The following is a 19,249-nucleotide window of genomic DNA, read 5'->3' as shown; positions in this document are numbered from 1 at the left end:
TATTGATTCTGTAGGAATCCATGCAATTTCACAGAATATTCCTTTACATGTGAATTCAAATGGTCAATGTTGTCCTCAAAACTTCTAAATGTGCAAATTTTCATATATAAAATATCATAGAATTGTGGGAAATGTACTTTAAAAAACAAAATTTGGGGGAAGGGCTCTCATTTGGACACCCCCAATATCTATACCATGGTTACGCCCTTGCGTACGGATATATAAAGGAAACAGAGAGGAACCAAAAACAACGTCTGTAACGTTCTCTGATGATTATGAACGTTAACTACTCCGTATATGTTCAGTATACAGGTCGGCACCAAACCACAGGATAGATTTTGATGTTTTTATGAGTGTTTACAGCTGCTGATGTATGTAACGCTGTTACTGTGATGATACATGAGTTAAATATTTAATCTGTTTCTATAATAACCACATCCTGACATGTAAATCTGACATCTGTGTAAATAAAAAACACCAACATCGTTTTTATAAAGACAGTGATTTTTGATGATCTAAGTACTAATAATAACAATCATGGCGACAAAAAATTAACAAAGTCTGCAAATGAAGGTCAGAAACTGCAGCAGCCGTGAGCCTTTCTTTTTTTTCCAGCAGTGAAAAGATATACTCCATGACAGAGCATTATAACATATGATAATGTATGCAATAACATTTAATGGTAAAAAAAAATAAAAGTAAAGTTGCAGCAGGCTACTATTATAGATATGCACCATATATATTCAATTCAATTCAATTCAATTCAGTCTTTATTAGGGACACATCTCATGAGAGGTCCATAGCACCAACAAACACAACATATATATATACAACAATATAGTTTTCATTATTATTATTAGTATAGTAGTAGTACTATTTTTCTGAATATTCTTGACTTTCAATGGGAGCATCTGTAATGCTGCAATATCCCGTCGGGCATCAAAGTATTTCTGCATCTGATTCATATATTATGCAGTCAGTTGTCCATATTGAAACTTAAATGTAATGAAACAAGTTGACAGTATGGTAGGAAGATGTCACATTTACATGTCAGGATGTGGTTATTATTAGAGATGCACCGATCAGGAGTTTTGGGGCCGATCACCGATCACCGATCACCAAAAGCAGTATCTGCTGATCCCGATATTGCCGATCGTCGATCACAGCGTCAAATCCATACATTTTTCTATATTGTTGTCTTGTGTAACTTTCATATATTTAATTAATGATTCTTACACAACATTGACATTGTATTATTAAGTATAAAAATTAGGAGATGAGAAAGTATCATGAATTGACCACCGTTTTATTGCAGGCTGAGGCAATATGCAATATTTCACACTCTAGAGACTCTCTTAGAGACAACTTGGACTCAGCTTACATAGAGTAACTGTAGCTTACTAGTGGGAATGCAGTCAGGGTGGGAATTTTGTCATTTTAGGGGCAAGTCCATTTGGCCTGCACTTTTTTTTCAGGGGCACCAAGGCCACATGACAGGGCACAAAGACCACTGAGTAAAATGTGTTGATTTACCTTTCAGACTGATACCATAACATCCTAATTTATAATAAGACATGGATTGTGTATTAAAACATTTTTTAATACCAAAATCAAGTTAAAGTTACATTAGCAAGTAGTTTTTGTTAAGTAGGGTTAGGGAGAGGTGAGATTTGTGACACCTCACTGAATATTAGTGTTACTGAATATTTCTCCCAATAGAAATTCCCCAAAATTATGGCAAAGCACATTTTTTCCAAACAAAAAATTGTAGAATAACCATCAGGAGACCACTGATGTGTGGAGTGATTTTGGTGACACTACACTCTGAATAAAAGTGAAGTTATTGAATTTTTTGTAGTTTCTCTTTTCAGTGCTGCACTTAGTAGACGGTCCCTGCGCCCTCGTCTCACAGACGGCTGACCATACAGACCAGAGTTAATGTCCAGATGCTCGTTTTGATTAACATACGGTTGTAGCTCGTTGTCTACCGTAGTACGGCAGGAAATAGCCGTCGTTTGTGTTTTAACAAGGTTGCACTTATGAGTTATTGATCCGGGAAGTTCGAATCTGTGAATATATTTCCAACTTTACCATACTAAATCCTACCACATAAGTCAGTTACGTATCATCGTTACGCTGCGCTCGCTCGCTGTGCTGTAAGTTTCGTTCTTCTGTTTTGAGACGTTGCTGCTGCTGTTTGAGAGGCTTTCACGTGAGATCATCGTGATGATGAGACTCCACCTGCGCGAACCGCGGACTCAATGAAGTTACTGTGAGTGACTATTGTGCACTCAGGTGGCTGTAATTCAGGGCAAGCTTGCTACACTGACCGGACCAGGGGCACAGAGGCCACTGTGGCGCGGGGCAGCGGCGGCCATGAAATTCCCTCCCTGCATGCAGTTAATGCACTGTCTTTATACTTAAACGTCATCTGATCGGCCTGATGTGATCTTTTTTGAGAACTCCGATCAAAACCGATAGGGGCATTATCGGCCGATTGCGATTGGTTGCCGATCGATCGGTGCATCTCTAGTTATTATAGACACAGATTAAATATTTAACTGTCATGTATCGTCACAGTAACAGCGTTACATACATCAGCAGCTGTAAACACTCATAAAAATATTATACAATGGTTTGGTGCCGACCTGTATACTAAACATATAAGGTGTAGTTTAGAGGAGGCTCGTCCATAGAGGCAGAGGAGGTTGGTCCTCCTCTATTTTTGAGAGGCAAGAGGAAGATACATTTTTTTTTTAAGAAAGAGTAACTGGTTGAAATAAATCATTACCAAATCTCAGTATCATTTATAAAATATTATATATATTATATCATAAAAAAAAGTTTCTTCTTTGGAAGAAAATCCACTTAAAACGGTTGAACAGCGACAGCTGCAGACGGAGGAGACAGAGCAGTCTGTGAGAGGAGCAGGGAGCAGGAAGGTGGGGGCTAGAGGAGGACGGAGGGCTTCTGTCCTCCGTGGGAGGGATCTCCTTCCATTCACTCAATGCATTTAGGATTTTTTCATGCTGATCTATGATTGGCTAAGACACGTAAAATGACGCGCTAAGGGAGGACGTCCTCCCTTACCAATCAGCAACCAGAATACAAGATTGACAGCAGGTTGGTCCAATAACAGTTTCCAAATTTCATTCTCACATTTATAGAACCGTAAACAAAAAATACTTATATGTATTTTACAGCTTTCACTGCCAGCCATGCTCGGACAAGAAATATGGAGTTTTCAGCGATATTGGAATCGGTTTCAAAGGAAATATAAGCACATTTCTGAAAGAAAAAAAACTGTTCAGAGAAATCAGAGAGAAGCAGTCAGAAAGATAATTCATAGTTTTCGTTTCGTTCGTCCTGCTGGAGGACATAACGTTAGCGGCACGACCGGGACACAATACAGAGCAGCAACACAGTTGTTTTGGGCAATTGTGATGAGTGATGAGTGTGATGTCATGTGCTGTCGTGAAGTATGTACATTGACTACTGCGGTAGCACAGTGGGTAGAGCAGTTGCCTACCACACAGGTGACTGGGGATCAAATCCCAGAAGGGGTACACATTGGTATTTTTTTTGTCTTGTATATTAGCCCACTGTACATTATTATTCGGCCGGGGACACACCGGCCCATGTTAACCGATTGTGTCGTTCACACACCAACAGCCTTTTGCCATTTAATAAAATGTTTTTTAAAGAAGTCTTGTAAGTCATTGTTTTATTGCTTAATTTTCATTGAATATAAGAAAGTAGGGATAAGCAGTTGACTTGTATAAAATAACATGACACCATGGACTGGTTTTCCTCCTGTCCTCCCAAATTTTTTCAGTCACCAGCCGCCACTGGTGTAGTTAACGTTTATAATCATCAGAGAACGTTACAGACGTTTTTGGTTCCTCTCTGTTTCCTTAATATATCCGTACTTGTGTGAATGTGTAAATGAGACACATTAACTTATAGCACTTTGTACAAGGAGCTTTCTGAAGTTCACTCCACTGACTTGTATTAGTTCACGGGGCGGAGCTCCCTCCTCCAATATGGCGGCGACATCGACATACAGTCCAGCGCTCAATGAGGTGTCTATGGTTTAACCTGCAAGCTACCAAGCCTGCTAGATAGCTAGCCTGCAAAAGACACCAAGCTAACATTAGCTACTGTTACAGGTACAGCTATAGGTATAATCTCCCTCTGTCTATTCCCCATCAATTCACAAGCACAAGAGAAAAAGCATTTTGTACTTAAATTTAATACCTGTGGAACTCATTAGAAGTTGATTGAAGATGGCATAGTTGGGAGTGTTGTTATAACCACTCAACTCAACCAACGATCTTTTCACAAAACTGAGAAAAACCTTGTCAAACTGTCAAAATCCATCAACATTCCGTGCATGAGCTGCTTTCTGAGATTCTAACTGAAAGTGTGTGAATATCAAAATACATGATAGAAACATTTTGTTAAACCACTTACAAGTATTATTTTGACAGCACTATTGAAACAATTACTTTTTTATTACAACTGTACATGAATAAATAGGCCATTTGGCCCTGGACTAATAGGGTATTCTATTTGTCCATTCTATTGGCTCCATTCTATTTTAAAGACTGTGCTGGCTGCACAAGTCTAATTTAGGGCTCTAACAAATAAATAGTATGGGTATATTATACATTTTCTGAATCATCAGAGTGCCTTGAGTATTGAAGTTGTTGAATTTTGTGTCCCTGGTGTTCTTTCATGCCACAGGGATAAAAGATAGCATACAGTTTTGGCGGAAATTGTGAGAAAATGTGTGTTATTTCTGGTTTAAAGAAGTCATGTAATGTCTGTGTTTGTCAGACAGATTCAGTACTGGGCTTAAATAAAAGCCTAAAAGGTCCCCTTTCCAACGATACCAAGCACCATATTATAGAATATTGACAATATCCCTACCATGAGCCTAAACCAGATATATACCAGATTTCAAAAACGGAATTTATCTTAGGGGGTTAGTAACTTCATGAGCTGAAAAAAGTGATTTCGCTACCACCCCTGCACTGCTATAGTACTAGGGGTGTATACCTTGCCAAAAAACAATGATAGCATTTGTCCCCCCGATGATACCGGTCAACCCCCCTGGCTCATGGACTAAAATTATAAATGATCTTTATCAGGATAAATTGCCTCATTTTGCTCCACTATAGTGGGCATTATAGCTTTAACACCATTCATCAAACGTAAATTTAATATCAATAAAAACATTAACTTTTTTTATGGCGATAGTAACTGCAATGGTACTCAATGAATATCTGTATTTGGAAAACATGGAACTTTACTCTTTGAGCATTTGAATTTAATATATGACCAGCAGGGGGCACACCATACCTTACTCTTAGTCCTGATAAAATGTTAAAATACAGGTTGATAAGAATGTCCAGATTTAATTAATTAATATTTTAATTGACAGAAAATATTTCAATCCGCATCCGGCTCTACATCAAAAACACCCACAGAAATAGACCATCATGAGAAAGGTATTTTTATTTCATACCATTAGTATATAGTAAAAATGTTCAAAATCACAATCACTCATCAACTTTACAATATAATCCAAAAAACACCATTAGAATGAATAACCAGAGTTCAATCAGCAAAAATACATCATTATACCCTTCATAAACATAACTTTTATTGCAGGGCTATAGGTGTTCAGAGGAAATGTGAAAACACCTCTGCTCAGATACAAGTCACTATAGTCAGTGTCACTAGTCTACTTGCAATGGGAAAGGAGTCTATCTTTGAGAGCCATCATAAGCAGTCTAAAAAACTCCTGTGTAGGGCCCCCCTCGTCCACTGAACCCTCTGCTTGCATGAAGTCATCCATAAATATGACACTTAATTTGGATTCTGGATTGAAACTCCTCCTTGCAAAGGCTCGGATGGCACTATCCATTATGTTTTCTCTGCATACATTTATCATATTACAGCTGGGCGTCTCTCTAATCCAGACCTTTGATGCTAGAGTGGTCAGTAAGGTTTTCAGATCTGATCTGGAACAACACACAACAGTAACCAGTTATGTCATCCATGAGCTGTGAAGGCTGATGGAACTATTTTGCAGGTGGGTTTTTGCAACATCCAAAACAGTTGCATTAATATAATATATTTAATCTGTATAAAGCACTCTATTGGCCTGCTGGCCCTGGCTCATTTAATACATACAGTAAATTATTAATAGTAAAGTAGGAAACTACTACTTACTCGTTAGTGTCATTAACATGACTCAAATTCAGGAAGCCAGCAGTTGTATCCAAGGGCACGGATGAGATGTTTTGAGGACTGTCATCTTCTTCGGGAACCAGAGTGTCCTGGCAAAGAACAAAAATTCAAACCTGAGTAAACTCAATTACCATTAAATAATGACGTTTTAAATTAAATAGTAATACAGGAGTCTCACAGTAATGTCCGTGTCCATTACGTCATCCCAGGTTACAAAAACTGTGCAGGATTCATTGATATGATCAATTATTTGACCATTGTTGTACTTCTTATTGGTGATGCCCTGGCTCTCTGAATAGAGAAGACCTCTGTTGCCATGTCATCTGAGCCGACAAAGTCAAATAGGTGCTTCAAAAAAAACAAAACAAAAAAAAAATATATTAATGCTGAGCCGACATAATCTCCTTGTTTAAAGTTCTTAAACAATTAAAGAAAAAAGTGTACATTGACAGTGTTTTCATATAATCTAGGGGATTTTTGTAAATTAGCAATAATGCACCAGGAGGTATCTGATATCTAAACACAATTTAAGTACCTGAATTGGCTGCATGAGGAGAAATCTCCTCCTTACAACATGGCCATCCGGATATTTCACTTGCAGTGGAATGCCATCCTGCGGCTCGGCTTGGTCGCTCAAATTAAGCTGCCTTCTTTCCAAAGCCTGTCAAAAGAGAACAAGAAATAAAATAAATCCGTCTATGCTTGGTTCAATTAAAAAACAAAATTAGTGACACCTTGCCTCTTTTTGTTTTCTGTAAACGTCTACTTCTTTGCGCTGTGCCTCGTCCTGTGGGGGAGGAGATGTCCAAATTTTGCGCGCGCGCTTACCCTTTCTTGGTCAGTCTGCAGACTTTCAAGGTATTCCTCATCTTGTCTTGCACGAAGTGCACGCCACTCATGTAAATCCTATTGGGCAACATTAAGACATATAAAAACATTAAACCCATTTATGATTGACATTGTTTTACATTCAAAGTCCCTCTTATGAAACTCATAAGACAAGCTTACATCAGCAAAATCTGCTACTTCCACTACATCATCTGCTACTTCCACTATCTCTGTATCATGAGATTCCTGTACAACCTGTAAAACAATAAATGTGATATATCAATGTCAACAATTGATTGTCTTAAAGTGCAAGTCCAGTGTAAATTGACCCCATGGTCTTTTTCGGCATGAAAATACATCAAATAAGCCATCGAGACAATTTTTTTCGTTTGTCAACCATTAAGGGAGAAATCCCTGAAACACGCCAACAGCCAGACATGGCTAACAATGATTAGCTTGGGGCGGTGTACTGAACGTATCCAAAACAGCGTTCAATACTTTCCTCCTTGAACTGAACTCCAGTGCATCGATTTGTATGGACTGCCTGTCAATACAGACCTAGCCTACTGCTAAGGCTTGTAAAACAGCATTTTTTAAATAAACTCCTATGCCGGACTTACATTTTAACACTTAAAAAATGTTGATGTTGGGTAATAATTGTCATAGATAAATGTTCATTAGATAATGCTAAAAGTGCTGATAACTGTACTTGCATCCCTCTCGAGTATGAGGCCTCTCTGGGGAGTAATGCAAAGCATGGACCACCTGTACATCCTTCAAAATACCAGGACAACACCCCATTTTTTGGCAAGTTATACAATATATATGTGAAGTATAAAATAAGTCTAGAAACAGCTTTAAAAGACAGACTTGTTAATGTAGAAAATCTAGGAAGATGCATCTCCCCGGGGCTCCAGCTAACCCCTCCCCTTTGGGTTCCCCCCCAATATACACAAAAAGTCTATATTGGACATGGTTACCAACACTGCCTTTAAAATGTAGTTTACACAGGTATTGATAAAAAGGTGCCCACATCATCTTGGTCCAGGCTTTGGCAAGAGGCCAAGACTTCTACTGCATCCTAAAGAGACCAAAATAATGTACTGGTCATTTGAATGTTAACACCTACAATATACTGCTAAAATGATGCTTGTCACAGTAAAAAATATTCTTACATTACACCCATCTTGCTGTTCTCCGACCTGCTCTGCCAGACTCTCCTTTAAAAAGTACGGAGTAAATGCTCAGTTATATGCATCAATAGGAATCATCAAGTCCAATTTACACATAAAAAAATTCATTTTACAATTAAACAGGTAATTTAGCTCAAGATATGGTCAATGTACACTAACTTTGGGAGTATATATAAAGCTGATCGATTAAGCTCTCTGCTGGCTTTCAGCACAGATGGTGACAGTGGAGAAACTTGAAGTCTTGTAATTTTTTTATGACAATCTACCCTTGCCAACCCAAAATCCGTGCTGCCCACTCTCGGAAACGCATTTCTGAGGACAGCATGGAACTCCTCCGCTGACAAGGACACTGGCACCTTTATTTTTCTCAAAGCGTCCGCTACAATGCAAATTGCATAAAATAAAATCACTACAAACAAGTAATTTGTGCAAAATTCTCTTACAGGAACATATAATGTAGCCTATGCATAATTAAACATCTTGTAACATACCTTTTTGTGGGTGGAATGTTTCCATATCAGGATGGAGGAGGAGACCAACTCTGAAAGTGGCAAGTCTTGTTTGCCCCCTCCTCCTTGGCCCTCTACTGGGGGCATCATTTTCCCTGAAAATCCGCAACCTGAAAAAGTGACAGAAAATGTGCAGACTGTGAAGCAAAGCCAAAAGCCTAATTAGCCAAAGTCTCCTAAAAGAATAAATTGTAATCAAAACGGAGTAGATAACCTAGACATAAAATACTGGGTAACCGTTTTAGAAACCTCTTTAAGAGACTGTAGTAAATGTAGGCCTACTGTCAAACTGTTATTTCACTGCCATCAATATACATTTAAAACCGAGCTGCTGAAACGGCGTGAGTCGAAGTCCTCCATTTTATAAAACCTTAAATGGCTGAAATCTTTCTATCCAACGTCGTTTCCAAACATGGCATTTTTGCAAAGTTAGCTTGCTAAATAGGCTAATGTTAGCCAACACTACAGCGCACACTTCAACCATGGATGCATTAATTTTATAAGAATCCCAACTTGTCTCCACAATAAAATGTTCAAATTCACGTAGACTGTTAAGGAGGTACAGAACTAAGGCTGATTCTTTTAGGTGATTACAGCATCCAAGATGGTGTATTGGTCAGGACACAAAGGAACGAAGACCGGCGTCTGCTCAAGGTGGTGGGCTTTATTATGACACTCAGAGGGTCGCACACACAGGTGCACACAGTTCTGAAATAATAACAGATAATAATAATCAATATTATTTCCACCTTGTTCCTTTCTTATATGTATTTCACATAAACAATAAACATAAATTTATACACCATTATCTGCTGTGTATACATTCCGATTTATCCCCAAAAAATGACCAAATGCATACATATTAAGATTAACACAAGGTGCATGGGCCAATACTGCCCTCTGCTGGCCAAGGGAGAGATACAGAAACAAAGCGCTCACAGACTGCGCACATGTCGGCTCTCAACGAGCAATTAAGGATTAGAACAAGATAAACATTCGTAAATACCAAACAGCTACTCATGAACAACTTGCAGCTGTAGGAAATCACAATGTACTTTTAACAAAGTGAAGATAACAAAAATGACAACGAGAAAACACACATCACTGTTGAGGCGTTCTAACAGGTTAACTAGGTAATAAAATACTGTTATGAATGATACTCACGTTTCTTCATTCACTTAAACCCGGAGTGTCAAAACAAGCACACTTCCAAAAACACACGTCAAAGAAAATACAGGTAAATCCCAGGTCTCAGATATTTTAGGAATATGAACTCTCAAAAGGAAAGTGAAACTTAGTTTTCTAATGGCTGCCTGCTATTGTTCTTGCAGCTCCTCCAAGCTGTGCTGTTGTCACGTCATGTGGTAGCAGGAAGGAGGGCTATGGGCACACTTCAAAATAAAAGCCTTTTATACAGCCGCCCCCAAATGTGCATCGCACATTTGTATCGAATAAAAGGCTCAGTCAGTCTTAGAGAGTCTAGAGGTCAGAGGAGGATCGTCCTCTGCGGATGGGAGAGCTGGTAGAATCACTAATCGGGCTACTGGCCTTGTGAAGATGTGTCCTTTAATGTTGACATCAGCTGATCTGACACAACCATCATCATCATCGATGGACCTTGACCACACGCCCAATTGACCACTGGGCCCGTGGTAACTGGGGTTCCACCAACATGATGACGGCTTTATCTTGTAGGTCAGGAGGGGAGGACTGCCATTTCTGTCTCGTCTGAAGACAGGTAGGTATTCCCTTATAAACCGGGACCAGAATTGGTCGGCTAGGACCTGTGAATGTCGCCAGCGCCTGCGGCTCAAGATTTCAGTCTCTGGATACACCACTTGAGGGAGCGAGCCATCCGGCCGCCCCATGAGCAGACTGTTTGGTGTCACAGGATCTACGTCTGCGACATCAGCAGATACATAGCCTAATGGTTCCGAGTTGAGGATGGCCTCGACCTCCAGGAGCACGGTGAGTAATACCTCTTCAGGAACTGGTTGTGATCCGACACATGTGTAAAGTGCTGACTTGACTGACCGAACTTCCCGCTCCCATACTCCACCGAAGTGGGGAGCAGCAGGAGGGTTAAAGTGAAACTTGATCTTTTGACGGGCAAGTTGTTGCTGTAACACTGGAACCATGTTCTTGAAGGCTTCCCTGAGTTCACGTTCGGCTCCTTTGAAGTTGGTCCCATGGTCTGACCACAGTTCAGCAGGAGTCCCTCTTCTGGCGATAAACCGCCTCAATGCCATCAAATAGGCGTCAGAATCCATGCTCCTGAGAAGATCCAGATGTTCGGCTCTGGTCGTTAAACACTTAAAGATGATTCCCCAGCGTTTCTCTTGACGTCTGCCTACTTTCACCATCATGGGTCCGAAACAATCCTACGCCAGTGGAGTAGAAGGTGGCCTTGTGTAGTCTGAGGCGAGCATCAGGGAGGTCAGCCATCCTTGGGATAGAAGGTTTGTTCCTCCAGCGTTGACACTCAGCGCAGGCTCGTTGATGCTTACGGACTGCCTCTTGCCCTCTTAGGATCCAGAATGATCTCCGCAGCTCTGAAAAAACTCGCTCCAGACCTGGGTGATGCAGATCACTATCATACTTCTGGATGAGCAGATGTGTCACTGGATGAGTGGCATCAAGGACAACAGGATGTAGGGGTACGTCAACATCCTCCAACCATCTGAGTCGACCACCCACTCTTATTAGGCCAGAGGGTGAATCGAAGACAGGTGCTAAGGTGAGTAGGCGACTCGAGGATGACACTGGTTTCCCTGCGGCAAGGAGCTTGTAGTCCTCAAGAAATGACTGCTTCTGAGATCTCAGTAAGATTTCAGTTTCCGCTCGCTGATAATCCTCAGCCGTGGGTGGGGTATTAGAGGAGGTCGCTCCCTGGAGCTCTCTGACAGTGTCATCCATGAGTTCTTGCCAGGAACTATATCTCTTGTCATCTGAGCCACAGTCAGTAGGTGAGGTGACTGTAGCTCCACAAAAGAATGCCTTTCGGAGCTCGGCTTGATCCTCTAGATGTTCAGCGCTAGGCCTCTCAGCCCAGCTGTCCGGGCTTTGTAGCAGGAAGGGAGGTCCCTGGGACCATCTGTTTGGATCCTTAAGCTCTTGCAGGGTTTTACCTCTCGTTAGGTCATCTGCAGGATTTTGGTCTGAGTCCACATAGCGCCAGGTGCAATCTTCCGTCAGCTCCTGTATCTCGGCCACTCTTGCTCCCACGAACACCTTGAAGCGGCAGGACTGGGAATGGAGCCAGGTAAGCACTGTGGTGGAGTCAGACCACAGAGTGGTGTGTGCTATTTCTAAGGTGAGTTCCTTGGTGAGGAGACTGCTTAGTTGTGCTGCTACAAGAGCAGCGCACAGTTCAAGGCATGGAATGGAATGCACACGTTTAGGGGCTACTCTAGAGCGAGCAAGGAAGAAAGAAAGATGAATCCGGCCCTCTTCGGTCTCTGTCCTCAGGCAGGCTACAGCTCCGTAAGCCTGTTCTGAAGCGTCAGCAAAGATGTGCACTTCGCTAGTGACAGCCCCGAGGTCATGATCTGTGGGCATGTATGCTCGAGGAAAGGTAAGGAGAGGTAAGAATTGAAGCTCATCCTCCCAGTTGGACCAGGCTTGAAGCAGAGCTGCGGGTAAGTTCGGGTCATCCCAACCTCGCTGCTTATCCCACAGTTGTCGGATGATGAGCTTCGCTCTGGTGGAGAAAGGTAGGAGGTAACCTAAAGGGTCGTATTGGGAAGCCAGGACTCTGTAGATAGCCCTCAGGGTTGGAACATCATAAGACACTGACCCAGAATGGATTCTTGTGGGTTGGCCTTGTCCTGTGCCAACCACAGGTCTAGGCTCTGCGATCGGGCCTCTTGTGGCAGGTGATCAAGGACACTTGGTTCATTGCAGGCCCACTGTCTCAGCTCAAAGCCTGCCAAAGACAGAAGGTCTCTAAGACGATCCACCAGCTGCTTGGCTTCCCCTGGGGTACACACACTCTGTAGGCAGTTATCGACGTAGAAGCAATGGTCCACGGAGAAACTCAGGATGTCTTCAGGCTGGCAATGATCGGTAACATGGCGCTGCAGTGCATACGTAGCACAACAGGGGCTACAGGTTGTGCCGAAGGGCAGGACCTGCCACTCAAATACTCTAGGGGGCTCATCCACCTTCAGGTCACGCCACAGGAATCTTAATAGAGGGCGATCTTCCGGAAGAAGGCGGACCTGATGGAACATCCCCTTGATGTCTCCACTTACTGCGATGGGATGCTCCCGGAATCTCAGTAAGACACCAACTAAGGAAGCTCCAAGGGTGGGGCCAGGCAGTAAATACTGGTTTAGAGTTTGCCCAATGTATTGGTGAGAGCAATTGAAGACGAGCCGATTCTTCCCATTGTGAGCAACTAGGTGATGGGGGATGTACCAACATTCTTCAGGTGTTTTCTCTTGGGTGACCTCTTGCACCGCACCTTCTCCAATGAGCTTCTGCATCTCAGCTCTGTAGATAGCTGCTCGCTCAGGATCTTTCAGGAGCCGCCGCTCCGTACTCTGCAGAAGAGCCATGACGGACTCCTTAGGGGCCTGCAAAGGGGGCATGGCTGTATGACGTAGCAGTGGGGTTGCATACCTCTTCACTCCGTCAACCTCTATGCGGACTGTCTTGGCGTTCAGCAATGCTACAGCTTGTTGGTCCTGTTTTGACCGAGTTACTTCTCTTTCTGGTCGGTGAGGTACAGTGTCCATCTGCCAGAGTCTCTCGACATGGTGATACAGCTCATCCATCTGTGTAGGGAGGGAGGTAAAGAGACACTGCACAGAATCAGCTGGCCGCCCCATGGAACGGACAGGACCTTGAAGGGTCCATCCCAACCGGGTGTGAACTGCTGCAGGGCCACCAGGCGGTCCGAGTCTGACGGGTTCTACAGGTGTTATGAGATGTGACTGATCAGAGCCGATGAGGAGCGATGGCTTGGCATCCTTCAAGGCAGGTATAGGAAGATCACGTTGGTGTTTGTACTTCTTCTGAAGTTGCTCGATGGGGTACGTATGCTGGGCTAAGCTGAAGCGACTGGCTGTGAAGGCACCGTTGATCTTATAGTTGACCATAGGATTTGCAGCTGGAGAAACATGGAAGGATATCTTATGTCCATGGAGCACCTGGATGTCCTGCCGGACTGTCCGCAGAGGAAGATCTTCTGGGGCACCCTTTATGCCCAGTGAGTTGGCTGCAGCTGGTAACAGCATGGAACGCTCTGAACCATCACCCAGCAGAGCGAAGATGCTGAGGCTACGCCCTTCATGATGTAGAAGCACCGGAACGACCTTCAATATGACCCTATTGCTGGCTCCAGGTCGGTCGAGGTAGAGGGAATCAGAGGCAGAGCTAGTCAGACAGCTCTCTTCCTTCCTTGCAGCCTCCTTATTGCTTCTCTCGGGCCTCAGGTTTATCTCATGAAGGGCAAGGAGGTGCTTCCCTTGACAGATGCTGCAGGGTTTCTTTAAGGTGCACTGAGCTGCTTGATGGTTCCGCGCACAGCGCCAGCACCGCTTGTTAACTTTAATCCACTCCTTGAGTTGCTCTTTAGAGAGCTCGGCGACCTCACTGCACTGACTGAGGTAATGTTCACCACTCTGGCAATAGGCACAATAGGCCTTCCTCATAGGTTTCATCTGCTCAGAACTTGGCTTGAGTCCAGTAACATCCCTGGAAGATTCTCCGAGGCCATGTAGGACTGTCACTGACTGTTTCCCAGAGCGAATATCTGGTCTAAGAGGCTGTCTTTCTCTGTTGGTTCTTACGTTGACCTGGCTGTCAAAGCTCAGGCACCAGGACTCGTAGCTGAGCCATTCTGACAGATCATGTAGGGTGTGTGAGGTCCCAGGCTGCTTGAACCGATGGCGACGGAAGTCAGCTCTTTGTTCTGCTGGCAGCTTGGTAAGGAGACGAGCTACATGGGAACCGCAATTGAGTTCAATCTCTCCCTCTGGGCCTAAGGTCTTGAGTAAACCCACTAAGGATTGGATCTGAAGAGAAAACCTCTGAAATGCTGCAGAGTCACCACGTCTGATTTCAGGGGCTTCTAGGACACCAGCTATCTTCTTTAAAGCTAGTTGATGAGGCTGGCCAAATCTGTCATACAGAGCTCTCATTGTGTCGGTTTAAGGGGTGGGGGAATTTAGATAAGCATCGGCTATTAGCTTAGCTTCCTCCAACTTCAAGTGATCAACAAGGATCTGGTACCTGAAGAGTTCTGTAGAATCTGGTGGGAGTAGATTCTCCAAGGCGAGGCGAAGTCTAGCGAACTCACTGGGGTCTGGTTGGATAAACTTGGGGATTGTAGGTTTGGGGCCTCTATACACTAGTTCTGACACAGGAGCCTGTACAGGGTGGTTAGTGGGGAGAGAGCTGGATGTCACCATGGTGGCTGTTGGGGGAGGGGCTGCTCATGGCAGTACTGGGGGTCTTGAGTCTATGTAGACAGGAGCAGGGTGGAAAGGTGGCTGAGAGGGCTGCATTTGAGGATAAGGCATGGTCCCATTATATGGTGCAGGGAGCCCGAACTGATGAGGTTGTGAGGCGAACCTAGAGGATGACTCGACTGGATACGGGGAACCGTGAGGAAGGTGGTTCTGTTGTGTGTCTTGCTGCTCCAAGTTGAGATCACTCAGACCTGTAGGCAGGTCATCCTCAGTTCCAGGCCAGGGTGGAGGAGCAGGCCAGTCCTCCTCATCTTCTTCCTCAGGTTTTAGTAAAGTAGGATTGGGCTGGGATGTTGTAGCACTGGCTCCTAGAGGTCTGTAGCTGCTGTGACTTGAGGCTGAGTTAACAGACCGTTCCATATCCTCCCTCAATGAGCGGGCTACACCTATGAGCTCCTTCATCTCCCTCCGTGCCTCATGTAGTTCCTTTAAAGTAGACTGAAAGGCCTGTTGGGATTGTAGCAGCTTTGTGTTCTCTTCCTGAATGTCTCGGATATCTGGATAGAAGGAGGGGTCTCTATAAGAACTCCACAGCTGTGAGGCGGGAGCTCCAGGTAGGATATCACTGGCTATGTGTCTCCTCTGGAGGCGACCTTGGGCTAGCTGAGGTGTCTCCTAGTGAGCAGCATCCCAAGAGAAGCTACCAAAGGGAGGCTGAGGTGGGTAACGGTGGCTCAGATTAAGTGGACCGTACTGGGGGAGGAAGGCAGCCTGCTCTGAGGGAGAGGGAGAGGGTGGCGGTCTCCACTGTGATGAGTCTTGAGGACGATCTGGAATGTAGTCCACCTCATAATCCTGGAGCCTGGTGGGTAGACGTGTCTGACGCTTGGGTCTCACATTAGTGAGGAGCTCTTCCTCTGGCTGTATTCTTAGGTCGCTGGTTCAAATCCGGCTCGAAGGACCAATGTTAAGGAGGTAGAAAACTAAGGCTGATTCTTTTAGGTGATTACAGCATCCAAGATGGTGTATCGGTCAGGACACAAAGGAACGAAGACCGGCGTCTGCTCAAGGTGGTGGGCTTTATTATGACACTCAGAGGGTCGCACACACAGGTGCACACAGTTCTGAAATAATAACAGATAATAATAATCAATATTATTTCCACCTTGTTCCTTTCTTATATGTATTTCACATAAACAATAAACATAAATTTATACACCATTATCTGCTGTGTATACATTCCGATTTATCCCCAAAAAATGACCAAATGCATTCATATTAAGATTAACACAAGGTGCATGGGCCAATACTGCCCTCTGCTGGCCAAGGGAGAGATACAGAAACAAAGCGCTCACAGACTGCGCACATGTCGGCTCTCAACGAGCAATTAAGGATTAGAACAAGATAAACATTCGTAAATACCAAACAGCTACTCATGAACAACTTGCAGCTGTAGGAAATCACAATGTACTTTTAACAAAGTGAAGATAATGTAACACCCCTTTAAGGGACTGAAAGGTAGTGAGCAATATTATGTGTGATGGGCCAGTAGGTTCGACTGCTGGAGCATAGTGGAATGTTCAAATGAGACTCAGAGACAAAAGATTAACTTTTGAAGGGCGCCTTCTCGTAATGAAGTGAAAAACAACAAATACAACATACAAATGAATTATAGGTACCACTCACAGCAATGACAACACAGGTTGTGTTAGATCACAGAATATCACCTTAGCAATTGCTTGGTTTCACCTTAAATCGCTTATCTCTGTCCGGGTTTACACTTATGACATGAATTTAATTTTAATACCATTAAATTCAAGCTTCTCTCTGATCAAATCTTGCTCAACAATTTAACTCAGCAAAAACGAAACAACCAAGTTATACAATCACCACTCTGAGGGAAAATATCCCACGACTTCACAATTCACAGTTCCACGGAATGATGGGGTAAGTCTTTCATTTGATTCAGTCCAGGGTCCAGGAGAAAAAATAAAAGTTAAAGTATGTTCAAGTCCAGAGTTCAAGGGGAGTGAGTGTGTGTGTGTGTGTGTGTGTGTGTGTGTGTGTGTGTGTGTGTGTGTGTGTGTGTATGTCGATCCGGGGAAATGGGAATGATGGGGTTGAGTGTGAGAGTGTTTGTAGAGGTTGGCCTACCACACCACCAAGTGTAGTAGTAACAGGATTCGCTCAGCAGCCACTGTAGTATCTTGAGACACTGCCACTCTTTCTCTCTCTTTAGATCCGGGTGGGAAAGCTCGCCATCAACATCACTGGAAAATCAAATCCAGGGAAAACAAAACAAAACAAAAAAACTGACCGATCTCATTTAACAGGCTGGGCGCTCCAACACAAAATGGCGGCGCTCAGAAAAACACAGTTTCTTGCTCCTTGGAGCTGTACAGACGAAGTGTATGTTGGAGACTCACGGTCACTTTCATGGCTAACGCTATTAGCTGGAGCTACTAGCGTTTAAGCGACTATAATAATGCACGTCTTCCCAGCAGTACTCCACTAGCGCTTCAACAAGCTCAAAGCGGACTTCAGTATTGTTAAATTCAAGCTGTATCTTTTAAAATAACTCTCACTTTTCACTCAGTTTACCGTCTGTTAGCAACGCTACCACGCGACGCTAGCTCTGTTTCTGCGTACAGACCGAAGGAAGAAAGATACACACACTCGCTCTCAAGACGGGGGCAGGAGGGTGGGACTAGCCGTGATCAAACAGTTGCTGATTGGTCAATCCTAACGTGTCACTCTCTTCTAAAGTGCCCAATGGATATTAAATATCCTCCTTAATGACAACACTCTTTATTTAAACTGAGTGAAACAACTTAACTGTAATATTATAATTCACAATCCTTCCTCACATGCAAGACACTTATGTGGGTTACAATAACAAAAATGACAACCAGAAAACACACATCACTGTCGAGGCGTTCTAACAGGTTAACGAGGTAATAAAATACTGCGTTATAAATGATACTCACGTTTCTTCATTCACTTAAACCCGGAGTGTCAAAACAAGCACACTTCCAAAAACACACGTCAAAGAAAACACAGGTAAATCCCAGGTCTCAGATATTTTAGGAATATGAACTCTCAAAAGGAAAGTGAAACTTAGTTTTCTAATGGCTGCCTGCTATTGTTCTTGCAGCTCCTCCAAGCTGTGCTGTTGTCACGTCATGTGGTAGCAGGAAAGAGGGCTATGGGCACACTTCAAAATAAAAGCCTTTTATACATAGACAACGACACAGAGTATTTTATTAACATCACTTAAACATGACTTACTTAAATTACTCCGTCAATGGTTTATTATGGTTAGCTTAAAGAGACACAACATAAATAATGTTACAAAACCGACGCAAACTTCAACCTTGTGAACATCACTTGGAGTCCTTTAGAGATAACTTAAAGTACTTACCTTTCTACAAGACTCTCGGAAGAACTCGGCTGCTCCTGTCTGTTCTGAATTCGTTCAATTACACCATTAAATCTGTTTCTCATAGCAGTGATGTAATCTCGACCTCGACTCGACATAATGCACCGTCCGCCACCAACAGAGCGCTGAAGCATCCAGTCCCGGCTTCTCTTAGTATGTCCATTAGCCACGGCCAGGTGCCTGCAAACAGGCATAGACTGGCCATCTGGCATACCGGGCAATGCCTGGTGGGCCGAAGGAGTTCGCGTATCACCGCAGCATATCAAGCCTCAGATATCACCTAAATGCTTAGCAACTATTTATTATGTTGTTGTTGCAACTGACACTTTATGTTGAACTGTTTATTGTTTTGGCCAAGGTTATTTACAGAGAGTTGGACTGAAATTGATTTGTTTAGATCAACTGTTGGTAAAGTCTGTTATGGCCTCTGAAGATAGATGTTTTCTAATAGTCAGGGTTTCCAATGTTCTGAATGTACTTGAAAGTATTGTGTTTTACTTAAAAAACAAAGTGTTATAGTTTACAGAAGGTCTACCTACCTATAGGCTACCTGAATCTCTGAAATGTATTCCTAAATAAGCTATTGCTACACTTTATGGCAAAAAT

At 43.2% G+C, this 19,249-nt stretch overlaps 1 protein-coding gene across 1 annotated transcript; it reads right to left on the bottom strand.

The window, feature by feature from the left end:
• Positions 1-5,507: 5,507 nt before the first annotated feature.
• Positions 5,508-18,917, bottom strand: LOC115581031 (uncharacterized). Its single transcript, XM_030415839.1, has 11 exons — positions 18,626-18,917; positions 8,771-8,898; positions 8,546-8,658; positions 8,262-8,306; positions 8,120-8,167; positions 7,267-7,341; positions 7,087-7,164; positions 6,794-6,919; positions 6,437-6,606; positions 6,241-6,347; positions 5,508-6,029 (listed from the first exon to the last, which is right to left on the bottom strand). The coding sequence occupies exons 1-9, from the start codon at positions 18,853-18,855 to the stop codon at positions 6,505-6,507; spliced, it is 945 nt and encodes a 314-aa protein (XP_030271699.1). The 5' UTR covers positions 18,856-18,917; the 3' UTR covers positions 5,508-6,029; positions 6,241-6,347; positions 6,437-6,504.
• Positions 18,918-19,249: the final 332 nt, after the last annotated feature.

This window comes from Sparus aurata, chromosome 5, assembly GCF_900880675.1.
Source record: "Sparus aurata chromosome 5, fSpaAur1.1, whole genome shotgun sequence".
Taxonomy (NCBI): Eukaryota; Metazoa; Chordata; class Actinopteri; order Spariformes; family Sparidae; genus Sparus; species Sparus aurata.
The sequence above is the reverse complement of the archived record's forward strand: the minus strand, read 5'-3'. Positions and strand labels throughout refer to the sequence as shown.

What these genes read in the sequence shown, in the direction of transcription:
- LOC115581031 (XM_030415839.1), bottom strand. Translation starts at nt 18,855, where the DNA reads ATGCCAGATGGCCAGTCTATGCCTGTTTGCAGGCACCTGGCCGTGGCT. An exon ending in TCCGAGAGTCTTGTAGAAAG is followed by an intron (nt 8,899 to 18,625) that starts GTAAGTACTTTA and finishes TCACTTTTTCAG; the next exon opens with GTTGCGGATTTTCAGGGAAA. An exon ending in TGCAGACTGACCAAGAAAGG is followed by an intron (nt 6,920 to 7,086) that starts GTAAGCGCGCGC and finishes CTCTTTTGACAG; the next exon opens with GCTTTGGAAAGAAGGCAGCT.